Source organism: Equus asinus, chromosome 30 (genome assembly GCF_041296235.1).
Source record: "Equus asinus isolate D_3611 breed Donkey chromosome 30, EquAss-T2T_v2, whole genome shotgun sequence".
Classification (NCBI taxonomy): domain Eukaryota; kingdom Metazoa; phylum Chordata; class Mammalia; order Perissodactyla; family Equidae; genus Equus; species Equus asinus.
Genome location: NC_091819.1, coordinates 23,119,842 through 23,132,251, shown reverse-complemented (window position 1 = coordinate 23,132,251; position 12,410 = coordinate 23,119,842). Strand labels below are relative to the sequence as shown.

General features: G+C 61.0%; 1 protein-coding gene across 2 annotated transcripts in view; it reads left to right on the top strand.

The window, feature by feature from the left end:
- ITPKB (inositol-trisphosphate 3-kinase B) overlaps positions 1-10,703 on the top strand; it is a 98,488-nt gene extending 87,785 nt beyond the window's left edge. For both annotated transcript variants that reach the window (XM_070501706.1, XM_014865113.3), the window contains exons 5-8: positions 1,321-1,525; positions 3,570-3,671; positions 5,204-5,275; positions 7,460-10,703. In XM_070501706.1, the coding sequence (XP_070357807.1) occupies positions 1,321-1,525; positions 3,570-3,671; positions 5,204-5,275; positions 7,460-7,675 (595 nt within the window). In that variant the 3' untranslated portion in view covers positions 7,676-10,703. The remainder of the gene's footprint in view (positions 1-1,320; positions 1,526-3,569; positions 3,672-5,203; positions 5,276-7,459) is intronic.
- Positions 10,704-12,410: the final 1,707 nt, after the last annotated feature.

The window sequence follows — 12,410 nt, the reverse complement described above, 5'->3', positions numbered from 1 at the left end:
CCAGCTCTGCACACACAGCAGTGTGTGTGCACGGGTGCGTGTGCATGGGTGCATGTGCGATTGCACAACCAAGGGCTGGTGGACATTCTCAGTCTTCATCACCTCCTGGAAGGTCCTTCATGACCAGGTGCAAGTTCACACCCAAGGGTTTGGGTTTTTTTCTTACGTCAATTGATAGAGTGGTTTCTGAAAACTCACTTTTGAAAGACGTCATGGATTTGACGTTCCATCTGTTCTTGGTCCCAAACCAGCAGCTTGGAGAAGGTGCGGTGGGAAGTGGTGGAGTGAGGCCGGTGGAGAGTGGGGGCCTCATGGGCAGCTGCCACTCACGTGGGGCCAGGGGCAAAGACTTCCCTTTACTGCAGCTGACGCTGAGATTTCTGTTGCGTGAAGGGTCACGGGCGGCAGCTGAGCCTGGTGTGGGGGAGGAGGAGGTTTAAAAGGGAGCAGGGAAGGGGGAGGGCATGCGTGGGTGCTGTGCAGTACACTCGTGTGTGCAGCAGGGGGCACTCACGCAGCTTAGCTTGGTGACGGGTGTGAGGGAAGCTGCCCGGGGCCAGGGGTTCAACCGGGACAGCGAGCAACATAGTCGGCCGTGTTTTCTCACGCTCTTCGGGCTGGGGCTCAGGTCAGAGGAGGCGTGGGCTGGCCTGAGGCCTGGTGCCCATGGGGCAGGATGAGCCGGCGCATCTCCGCTTAGGACAGAGGCCAAGGAGCCCCAGACTCCCCCTCCCGGTCCTGGGCTTCTCCCGCCAGCGCTGTGGCCCTTTCAGAGGCACCCTCCAGCCTGACTTTTGTACTAGAGATCGCCCCCCTTTGGAGAGCCAGAGCCCTCTAAGGGCTGGCTTAACCCTTCAGGCCGCCTGAGAACTGGGGAGAGGGGTGGGGTGGGGGCACCCACACAGGTACGGGCTTTGGAAGCCCTCGCTTTGTGGAGGGGTCCAGGCAACCAAGCGGGGACAGCTGGGGCCCTGAGTGGACCCTGCCCCTACCCCCTCTCCCACCCTCACCCCAGCAAGGATGAGGGGAGGGGCAGCAGGACAAGCGGCCCTGCCTCCTTCGTCCCTCCCCTGCTGGCCCTGTGAGGGTCCCCCCAGAAGGAAGAGCTCCTCGGGCTGTCAGGCTGCCTCCTCGGGGGGCGTGGAATGAAGCGGCTCCCATCCAGCACGCCCGCCCTATTCTCCTTCATCAGGAGCTGGCGCCGGCGTGAGCCCATCTTGGATGAGTGGGTCTTGACTAAGCTGACTGTGGCCCTCAGGCAAGGCACCAGTCAGCCGCGGTCCAGCCAACGGCCCTCATGTCGCCTCCCCTCCCACACAGGACATACCTGGAGGAGGAGCTCACCAAGGCCCGCAAGAAACCCAGCCTCCGGAAGGACATGTACCAGAAGATGATTGACGTGGACCCTGAGGCCCCGACCGAGGAGGAGAAGGCCCAGCGGGCTGTCACCAAGCCGCGGTACATGCAGTGGAGGGAGACCATCAGCTCCACCGCCACCCTCGGGTTCAGGATCGAGGGCATCAAGGTGAGCCCAGCCAGGTGTGGTCTGAGGCTGCCTGGGCCCCTGGCTCCCTGGTGGGAAGGAACCGGCACTCGGGCTCTGCTGACATTCACCCCAGGGTCCTGGCTGCTGTTTGGCCCCTGCAGAGGCTGAGGCCAGACATAAGGGAAACAGGCGTGCTCCTCACTCTGGGTGCAGGTGAGATGGCCACGTCGGGGCTGGGACCTCTGAGCGGAGTGGCTTCTAGCCCTGCCCAGCGGTCAGCCCTCTGCCAAGGACTCTACACTTAGCCCAGACTATGCCGGCACCGAGCAGCACGCAGGAGCCAGCTTGTTCCCCGGGTGCCAGTGAGGGGAGCTGGCCTGTTCTACCCGGGACCTGAAAACCGCGGCCTGGCCGTGAGATGCGGGCAAGGGAGGGGGCACATTGGCTGCCTTTGACGTGTGAGCTGGGACTCTTGCTCTGCTCGGGCAGGCAGGACTGAGCACCACTCTTGTGTCACCAAATACCTCTGTGAGGCTGCCCCAACTTCCCGGCCACTCATTCTCTTTTCTGTCCTCCCCAGTCTCCCAAGAAGGGCCTAAGTAGGCCCTGTCTGCATCCGGATCCTACACCTCCTTGCCCTTAGATGGGAAGGGCAGGCTCAGACAGGGCTCCTCCGGGGAGCAGGGCTGTGAGGCGCCAGCCCCTCAGGGTCTCAGACAGCCGTCCCTGCAGAGCAGTTCCTGAGCGTTCTTGGTCTCCATTCTCTGTGCCTTCTTGGCCCACACTGTCCAGCCCTGGAGTCAGGGATGGGCGGCCAGGAGCCCAAACTCTGGAGCAGGCTGAGCCGGGCAGGTTCCCGCAGCCCCGTGCAGACGGCATCTTGGTTGGCGGTGCCTCACTGCCGACAGCAGTGTAGGGGAGAGTGCCCACCTTCTCTCGGGACAGCTGCTCGCAAGCTCAGGGCTGAGAAAGCCATTCACCCCTTCCCTGTCTTCTGAAACCAGCTTGTCTCTTTTTTGCATCCAGCCCTCAGACGAGATGCAATGATAACGCTCATCCTGCTTCCCTGATGCTCGTTTCCCCCCTTTATCTGTTTGAAACCGTCCACCCTTCCTTTTACCTCTCCTCTCACACTGATGTCTGGTCTCTGTCCACTGTCAGCTCAGGGACAGCCCACAGTCTGTCTTCTCGGGCTCAGGGCCACCAGCTCTGAGAGGAGCCAGCTGTCTGTGTCAGCGCTCAACCTGTCCTTCCATCCCTTGTCTGGGAAACGCCGCTAACGAGGCCCTGTGGGAAAGGCTCAGCCGAGAGGGGTCACCTGCCACCCCTTGGCTCTCTCCTTCTGCCCCAGGGTCACCCCTGTTCTTTCAGAGGCAGCTACAGTGCTTTAACTAACCTCTGAGCTGGTGGGGCACAGACCCATGGGTGGGGGCTCCTGCTGGGGCCATCCTTGCTCACCCTTTGTCCTTAAAGAACAGATTCCCTCCTGGACGAGCTGAGCCCTCTGTGCTGTCCCGGAACAGCTTGGAACAGACATAGAGCCTGGCTAAGAAGATGGAACGATCTCTGACACAGGGCGGACCAGTGTCACGTCCTGGCTTTCAGGGAACCTGCACCGAGACTTTAACTTACAGAGGGACTCGAGCTGGACTTGGGGTGGGGAGCGCCTCTCCTGACTGGCCAGGGAGGGTGCCTTGGACAGTAGGGACCTTTGGGCACTGTGGTTCCAGAGCCCAGGCCCTGGAGTGGCAGCCGAGGCCCGTCCACCTCCTTCATCCCTTGCTGCTCACACTCATGAGCTCCTCCATTCTTGGCCCAAGCGCCCCTCATGCCTCCAGGCCTTTCCCCTCGTCTTCGCTCTGCCCGGGGCACTGATGGCCCTCCTTGTTCTCCTCAGTCAGGGCCCAGGACAGGCCGCCCTCTGCTGTTTCTGCCCCCTTGCGCCACAGGTGGGCACCTGCTGCCCAGGGGTCAGGCCTGGGCTCAGAGCGGCTTTCTCGGACCGCTGGGTGGATGAGCGTGGTACCTGCCCCTGGCCTTCTGCTGACCCCGTCTTGGGCCGGGCTGTCTTTCTCCCTCTCAGAAGGAAGACGGCTCTGTGAACCGGGACTTCAAGAAGACCAAAACGCGGGAGCAGGTCACTGAGGCCTTCAGAGAATTCACTAAAGGAAACCGCAACGTCCTGGTGAGTCAGGGCCCCTGCAGGAGCCAGCGCACAGCCTCTCGAGCAGGGCAAACTGTGTCCTCTCTGGAGATCCCGGCCTTGGTGCCCACACAGACAGTCCTGGCCCCCAGCTTCTGCTGGTGGGTGAGGAGGAAGGTGACGTGGTCATCAGCCCCGCTCAGTGGCCACCCATACCCTCTGCCCCTCGGCCATCAGCCACACAGCTCCCAGAAACCTCTTCCATCCTGTTAAGAGCAGTCCTTTCCGCTGCTGCATTTCTGTGGCATCTGCTGCCTGCTAAGGATCGTGCTCATGCTCGTCAGATCCTCACGCAGCCCTCTGGGTGGACGTTCTTGTCCCCATTTTACAGAAGAGGAAGTTGAGAGGTCAAGGACACACAGCTAGGAAAGGGCAGAGCTCGATCTGCCCCGCGTGGGCCCGGCCGGCAGCCTGCTGGTCCCTGCGCTCCCGGTGCCTCCCCAGCCAGCCTGGCTGGGCCTCTCCCAGGCTGTGCGGCTGAGGAGGGAAGGGTGCGTGGGGGTCCCATCACCCTCCCCAGTGAGCACCGACAGCTTTCTGAGCCTGGGTGCAGGTGGCACAAGTTGGCGACTAAGTGATTCACATTCATGGCCACAGCAATAGGCAGGCTGGGCAGATGCTCTGACCCCTGGCATCAGGACCCCACCCTCCCAGCCGAGGCAGGGCTCCCTGTGACAGTCAGAGATCCGGGCATACCCCGGACGTGGGCCTTGTAGCACCCGTGAGAGGCCCCTTCTCCCCAACAGGCTCCCAGGGCTGCAGCGCGGGCAGGGGTGGGCCCAGATGGCCTTTCCCTGGGGCGACTCAGCACCGGCTGGAACAGGGTCTCCTCCCTCCTTTTCCAGCCAGGAGACTTCCCTGGCTCCTGGCCGGCGCCGAGGCTTCAGTCATGGGCATGCACCCCGCTCTTCCATGGCCTGCGCCTGGTTCCTGGGTCACCTCCCGGGAGGTTCCAGCCCTCAGCAAGGCCGAGACGAGAGGGGCACTCCTGGTGCCGGTGGGCACTGAGGGACCACGTGTGCCCGTGCTGCAGGCTGCCCGTGGCGCCAGGGCCGGCACAGCTCAGCCGGGCTGAAGGGCTCTGTGGGGAGGCCACTAGCAGGGATGTTTGTGGCTCCCCTTCCCTGTCCTTTCAAATGTCAGGGCACTGAAGTTGGTATTCAGGAAGCTGCCATGGCAACCGGCTCTTCAGCCTCGGCCTTGACACAGCCGGCTTTCCAGAATAAACTGCACCCTCGTGCGAGGAGCTCCTGGAGGCCACGTGGCTGTTGGGGACCTGCCCGCCCACACCTCCTGCTTGTGCCCGGTGGAGGGAGCCTGGGCCCAGGAGCCCGGCTGCCCCGCCTCCTCTGGGCCTCCACGCCTGCATTTCTAGACGAGGAGGTTGGAATAGATGAGCAGGGTGTAAGGTCCCTCCCACTTTGACACTCGGTGACTCCAGTGGGCCAAACGGGGCTTACGATCCACCCCCTGCCCTCAAGTGTTTAAAAATCTGGTCACTTTTCCTTTCTTAGGTCGCCTACCGGGACCGGCTGAAGGCCATCCGGGCCACCCTGGAAGTCTCTCCCTTCTTCAAGTGCCACGAGGTATGTACTGGCTTTTGTCCTTGAGCAGACAACAACGTGCTCTGTGTGGTTGGCCGTCACCTTCGGGTGTGTCTGCAGGCTCCCATGCTGACAGACCGGCTTGCTCCAGAAGCCCGGAGGTGTTTTCAGGATGACCGTGGCCAGAGGCCCCTCAGCTACGTGGAGGGACCACGATGTAACTCATCTGTGCCAGGCCCGTGGGATGACCACATGGGGCCATCCTGCCTGAGAGCTGTGGTCATAACCCTGTCCGTCCCGCCACTGAGGCTTGTCCATCGCAGGGGGCGTGGCAGGACTTCCGTCCCACACACCCAAGGGTCTTAGGGAAACTTTGAGCAGAGTTACTTTGAGTTACTTTGCTAGAGTAGCCAGGTAACCCCTCATCACCACCCAAGACCTTCAAGAGGGGGTCAGGTCTTCAGGTAGCCCCCAACGTAGCAGGCCTGGAAACTTCCACCTGCTCTGCCCTCGTCTGCAGAGACAGGAGGCAGCAGACAAGGAGCCGAGACACCTGAGAGGGGATTTGCGAATTGTCAGCGCTTCCCGTGAGGAGTTTAAAGATCCTGACATCAGGCAGTCCAGGGTCCCCAGCCGCACGTGCGTGCGTGCACACACACACACGTGCACACAGACATGGCTGCTGTGGCCGGGGGCCTGTGAAGCAGGAATCCCACCACTCCTTTCAGCTCCTTCTTAAGTGCAGCTGCTCCAGGATCTTGCATGGAGGGAGCCTCAGCTGAGCCCGGCCCACAGAGAGGGCTGTGGATCCCGCCCAAGGAGCTGGGGACAGGGGCCCTGGGGCTCTGGGCCAGGGAGTGTGCCCAGAGGGCGGTGGGCTAGCACCTCTGTGCAGGTTACGCGGCCGGCGCTTCCTCCAGGTGGACACCGGCCTTGCCCTTGGATTTTATCCCCAATTTGCCCCTGGCCAGGGTGGCCCTGTCCCACTCTATGTGGTGGCCCTGATGGGCGGGCAGAGGGCAGGCTCACTTGGCCGGGGTGTGTCCTGAGTGGCTGTGCTGGTCTGGCTCTTCTTGGAATGCCCTTGTCTTCCCTTGGCCTCGCTGAAGCCCCGCGTCCCGGGTCCTGGGCTCCTCCTGGGGCCTCTGTGTTCCCAGCTTGGTGGAAGGTCCTGTCCAGCCTGCCAGGGCCTCCCTCGGCTCCAGCCTGCCTGCCTGCCTGCCCTATCCTGGGGGCCGAGCCTGGAAGGACTTCAGGCCGCAGAGCCGCCTGTGACCTCCTGTTCTGGACGGAGAGGCCCCTCTGCCTCCCCGCCACGCTCCCCCGGCAGCCCCGGCTTTGTCTCACAGCCCTGGCTTCCCTTCTTCAGCACCTGTACTATTAATTCTTGACGCATGGTTCTGCTGTTCTCTTCCTGGAGCTCACTGGTGAACTTCAGGTCTAGAAGGAGACCAGCTTAGCTGGGGCTTCTGTCATTTCCCACCTGAGAGGGGGCAGCCCCTTTTCCCGGCTCCCTGGCCCGCTCCGGGCTCCGGGAACCATGATGACCTGTCACCCTCTCCCAGCACCCCTTGTCTCCTGCTGCCCCCACGTGGGTGACCCAGGGGAGGGTTTGGAGGATGTGTTCTGGAGGGCTCTTTGGTGCCCACTGTCCCCGGGGGAAACCATAGGCAGGGACCAGGCTCAGAGGCCCTGTCTGCCCAGGATTCGCAGGGGATTCTGCGGCCAGCATGGGGGGCGATCTGGGCCCCACTGCCTGCCCTCCTGGGGGTGCTGTGTGCATCTGGACAGGGTTCTTTCCTCTGCCCCTTGGGTACAGAGTGTGGGAGCTCTGTGGCGCCCCCGCCTTTCACCTGAGCAATTACTCAGGGTGTCAGGGAGGGGAGGGCTAAGGCCCCAAGGCTTAGCTGAGGTCTGAAATAGCAGAAAGTGTGTGGGTCGGAGCTGGGGACTTCTGCCGTCCTGGACATCCTCCTGTCACTGCCCACACACAGGGTGGTCATTGCTCTGGAATGCCATGTCCTCTGCCCTTGGCCTGGCCACTTTCAGGCGGGCTTTGCTGTCCAAGTGAGCATGGGGGATGGAGTTGCGGGCTCTGGGCCCCGCCTGAGCAGACCTCTCCCCATTTCATTCAGGCCTCAGGCTTTTCCAAGTCTCCTCGCTGTGGAGGGCGGGGTCCGGAGGCTCCAGCCGGGCCCCCCCCCTCATCTCCCTGTTCCCCTCCAGGTCATCGGCAGCTCGCTGCTCTTCATCCACGACAAGAAGGAACAGGCCAAGGTGTGGATGATCGACTTTGGGAAAACCACACCCCTGCCGGAGGGCCAGACCCTGCAACACGATGTCCCCTGGCAGGAAGGGAACCGGGAGGACGGCTACCTCTCGGGCCTGAACAACCTCATCGACATCCTGACAGAAATGTGCTCGGATGCCCCGCTGCCCTGAGGCCACCCTGTGTCCCCCCTCGCCGCCGCCCTGGCCGCCGCCTCTCTGCCTGTGCTCCCTCTCCTGAATGTGTCCTTTACTTCTCCCTGGGTGCCCCCCACTCCGAACTGACCCTCCCGAATGGCACTACAAGATACTTTGTAGCAGAGGAGATGCGATGAGGTTTTTGGTGGGTTTCCTAATTGAAGGGCTTGGAGCCTGGGCTTCCACTTCTCTTTGTAAATAGCATCTCCAGCTAGAAGAGAAAAGCCCCGACCCCAGGCCCGGTGGGCAGGGGTCAGTGGCCCCAGACATGGAGGGATGAACAGGTGGCCTTGGGGCCCGTGGGGGCCTGCTGCCCCCTGGTGGCTGCTTCTGGTAGCGTTGCTGCCAAGCACAGCGTGATCCTGCCCCATCCTCCCAGGGGCGAGGGCTGTAAGAGCTCCCTTGTTTCAACAGGTGCCTGGTAGTTGGGGCACAAAACCATGGGAGCCGCATGCCAGCTGTGAATAAAGTGCCCTTTGCTTAGCAGCACAGGGACTCCCAGAGATGCCGTGGTGGCCTTTGGAGGCCTGCTAAAGCAGGCACCCCACCCATCCGGTATTGAAACCCTCCAGCTTTGGGCCAGACCCAGGAGCCGACTTGGCTGTGCTCTCTGATGTAGCCCTTCCTGGGGGGTGGGGCAGGCAGGCAGGGGCTACGTTCCTCCATCTGTGATTATGGCGCATGAATTCCGAGGGCTGCTCTGCAAACCCCAGCTTCCGGGGGTGCCAGCCAGCCCCCAGAGCCCCTTGTGCCTCCCACCCCCTGCCTTGCTGTGGCGAGGTCCAGGGGGCTGGGTAGGAGTGGGCCAGGGCACAGGGAGCCCCTGCAGAAGCCCCAGGGGGAGAAAGACGGACCTCACAGAGGGTGTTCCTCCCATGCCCCCCTCCCCACCTCCCTGCTGCCCATCCGTGGCCCTGCCTGCAGCCCTGGGGCTCTTTCATGGGGTCCAGTGTCCCTGTATTTACGGGGCAGCGCTTTAGGCCAGCGCCGGGCAGGGCGGAGGCAGGAGGATGTTTAGTGGCATCATTTTTTTCCCCCTGAAATTAGTCTTACAGCCTGAAGGCCTGAGCCCCGCGTTTCCCAGAAGTGGTGTGGGCAGCTTCTGGGGTATGTGTGGATGCCAGGGTTGTTCTGGGCATCTCTCCCAGGAGTCTCTAGGTGGCTTGAAGATTCCTGGGGAACCAATTGTTACCCTTATGTTAATTGTAAAGCAAGTAAGTCTCCATTATTGAGAAGAATGTAAAATTCGCCTTTCAGACTTTTTAAGAACAAAGCTCTGGCCCTGTGGCCTTTTGGAGCTGTGGCCCAGGTCCCTCCTCCGCTGCTGGTGGTGCAGGAGCTCTGAGAGTTGAGGGGCTCTGGCTGGCCCGGGGCCAGCAGGCACTGGGGCCAGTGGCTTCGCAGGGAGCTGCCTCGGGGACATGGGGCAGTAGTCTGTACCCGGGTGTGTGTGCCTGTGGGGGACCAGTCCAGAGAGAGGGCTTCCTGGGCCTCCCCCGTCACCCCAGGGTCTCTGGGGGAACTGTTGACTCTCCCATGTGACATGTACGTTTCCCCTTTCATTCTGGGTGAGTGACGGTTGGTGGGGGTGGAGGGTGGGACACATGAGGATGTATAAGTACAGATTTTAAAAAAGGAAATCACTTTTAAACTTCCTGGCTCTTGTTCAAAACAGTGGTGAGCTCCTGTGTGGGCTGACTTGCTAAAGGTCACGCCCCACCCCGGCTGAGCACCAGAGACCTTGTGACAGCACGTGATCCTGGAAGGCAGGAGCCCCAGAGCCAGCTCGGGTGTCAGAGCTGTAGTCCCTGGTGGGTTAGAAGGGATCTCGGTGGTCCCGGCTTCAGCTACCGTGGGGAAGGGGCGTCATTAATTCAGATGTAGAGATTCTACAACTATGGGCTGGCCAGAAGTTACCCTCATTCTAGCTATGAAAAAAGTTTGCGAAAGCAGCTTAATGGTATGAACAAAAATACAGGGACCAGCTTATCCTACTTCAGAGAACAAACTTTCCATGCACTTTAAGCAGACAGCAGTTGTTTGCAAACAATGTGCTAAGGTGCAAATGATTTGTTTATTAAAGGAGGCCCATGGGGCCTCATATTGGCAATACTCTGCCTTGGGTTACATTATAGACGTGGCAGCGGAATCTTCTTAGGGGTATTCTAGTACAGGGGGTTGGGGGTTTTGGTATTTGCGTGCTGGTTCTCCTCATCCATACCTGCTTTCTCTACTCATTCTTCTGCTTGTCCTAGTGGCATAGATGGATCCTGGAAGGGAATTTCCCAGAACCCCCTGCCCAGGGGTCTGAAAGACTTTCCCCGCCCAGTCCTGGTCCAGGCAGGCACTCCTTGGGTCCCGGCTGTGCAAGTGCCAGGAGAGGGGGACAGGCTGTGTGCACCTGCGTACGGGCCAGTGGGCACCCTTCCTGCCATATCCTTGCAGGCCCCCCGGGGGGAGGTTCTTGGTGTTTCAGCACTGCTTAGCATTCGAGGAAGGTTTCTGAACTGCTTGTCCCAGACTTGCCTTTAGTGTCATGTAAGAAGTTTTTAAGTTATATTTATTTTGTCGGTTTTTTTAAATTGCACAAAACACTAAGACTGAGAGGCTGGATTCTGTTTTTCCTTTCAAGCTTTGCTTGCTTTCTGAGCTTCTTTTCCCGCTTGGTGGAGAGAGCCTGGACGCAGCCCTGCCCCCCCCACCCCCCCTCCCACCATGGACTCTCTCCACCCTGAGCTGTATTTAGCTTTGAGATCCTCTGCGTCCGGTCCCCCCCGCATGTATATAACCCAGGCCCTTTGCTTGGGAAGAAGCAGGTGCTCGCCCCTGCTAGTGCCTTTTGCTGGGGGAGCGGACTCCCCAGAGGGTCCTCCCTCCCCCTGCACCCCTCTCCCCACAACACCTTGGAGAAACTGAACTGTTACGAAGCCCTGCGTGCGGCGGTGCCTGTGGAGCCGACTGCAGCGGCCCTGCCCCGTCCTGAATAAAGACGCTGTAGACCGTGGCCCGTCTGCAGTGTGCTCCTTCCGACCCTGCCTTCCGGGAATGTCCGAGGGCTGGAGGGGTGGGGGGCTTAGGAAGCTGGAAGATCGCGTTGGGGCCCTGGGGAATGGGGGCCAGGTTGATAACACTTTAATCTACCAAGGGTTTAAAACATTCTTCAAAACTGGTGTGTGGTCTACCTTCTCATGGTAGCTTAGGACGTGGAACGGCCGCAGAGGGGTGCCCCCACATCGCGGGCTGGGGAGCCCCATGCAGCGGGTGCCTCTGGAGCCTGGCTCTGTGCAGGGCGCTGGGCGGTCACATCTCTACGCCCCTCTCATCCCCTCCTATCAACTCCACGAACTAGGCTGGATAGTGTCCATTTTACAGATGGGGAAACTGAGGCTTAGAAAGCTCAGACACTTTGGCCTGAGTGGTGAGGGGGAGCAGGGATCCAGATCCAGAGTTTGCCTGGTTGCAAAACCCCTTCTGTGTTCCTCCTTCTGAGGAGCGTCCGGAGGGCAGAGAGCTTGTCTTGTCTTGAGCCTGGTCCCGGCGCGAAGCACCCGGCTTGGCACCTGGTCGTTGTCCAGCGAGGGTCTGGGGACTCACAAGCAGCTGCGTGGCCAGTGGGCCGAGGAGGCGGGCTGGGAGCCGGGCCTTCTCCAGACCTCTCCCAGCGCTGGGCAGCTGGGGGCTTCCTTTTCAGAACTCAGAACTCTGTAAGGGGGGCGGTGTGCACCCTTTCTTTATCATTCTGGAAAGTTATAGGACCAAAGGACAGAAAAGCCACAGGGCCTCTGCACCTCCTGTCCCTGCCGCCTGGGGGCCGGCCCGGTCACCACATGGGAACTGCGCTCACTTCCAATTCTCCCATCTGTGTCCTGTTCCCACCAGTGCAGCAGCCACTGGCCCCATGGGCCCCACCCAGTGCCCACGCAGGTGTGCCCGAGCTCCTTCCTGCCTGGGCTTCCCGGTGGCCCAGAGCCCTGGGGTCCACTCAGCCCGTGCCTGTGTAACCTTGGATCCAGGCGATTCACCCCCTGGTACAGACCTTTCACAACAGGAGGCAAGAAAAGTTCCCTTGATGCTGCCTCCTTCACCACCACCCCGACTGGTGGCTGCAGCCTGATGGCTTCTGAGGGCTGGTCCTGTGATCAAGGGGCCGCCTTGCTCACGGTCTTTGTCCTGCTGCTCCCTGGCCTTGGCCTTTGCTTCCTCGTGCTGGGTTCTGACAGAGCAGTAGCGAGTAAGCCTCCCCCCAAGGCTGACCCCGAGCGCGTACAGGGAGACCAGCATTCGGGTCCTTGGCTCCTTCACTTTCCTGTCAGCTGCAGGCCAGACCAGTCCCAGTGATATGTCTGGGAACCAGGAAATGACCCCAGAATGCTCTGTGGCTTCGCGGCTCACTGCGAGATGGATTTGGGCCCAAACTGTTTCATCTCATGGACTCTGCAGGCCCTCCCCCCCAACCAGAGGACCACAGTGGCCTCTCAGGTCTCAGGCAGTGTTGTCGGCACAGACCCCAGAAGACTGACTTTGGCTGCTGCCGCGGGAAACTGCAGGTCCTTCCAGAACCGTCAGCTCACAAGCCTGAGACCACCGACGGAGGCATGCCCCAGGCCCCAGGCCCCAGGTCCCACTTGTACCTCGTGCCACGTACCACGGGTGGAAGCACGGTAACCCATGTGGCCACCTTACATCCCCAGCAACGGAGCCCCCTACTGCC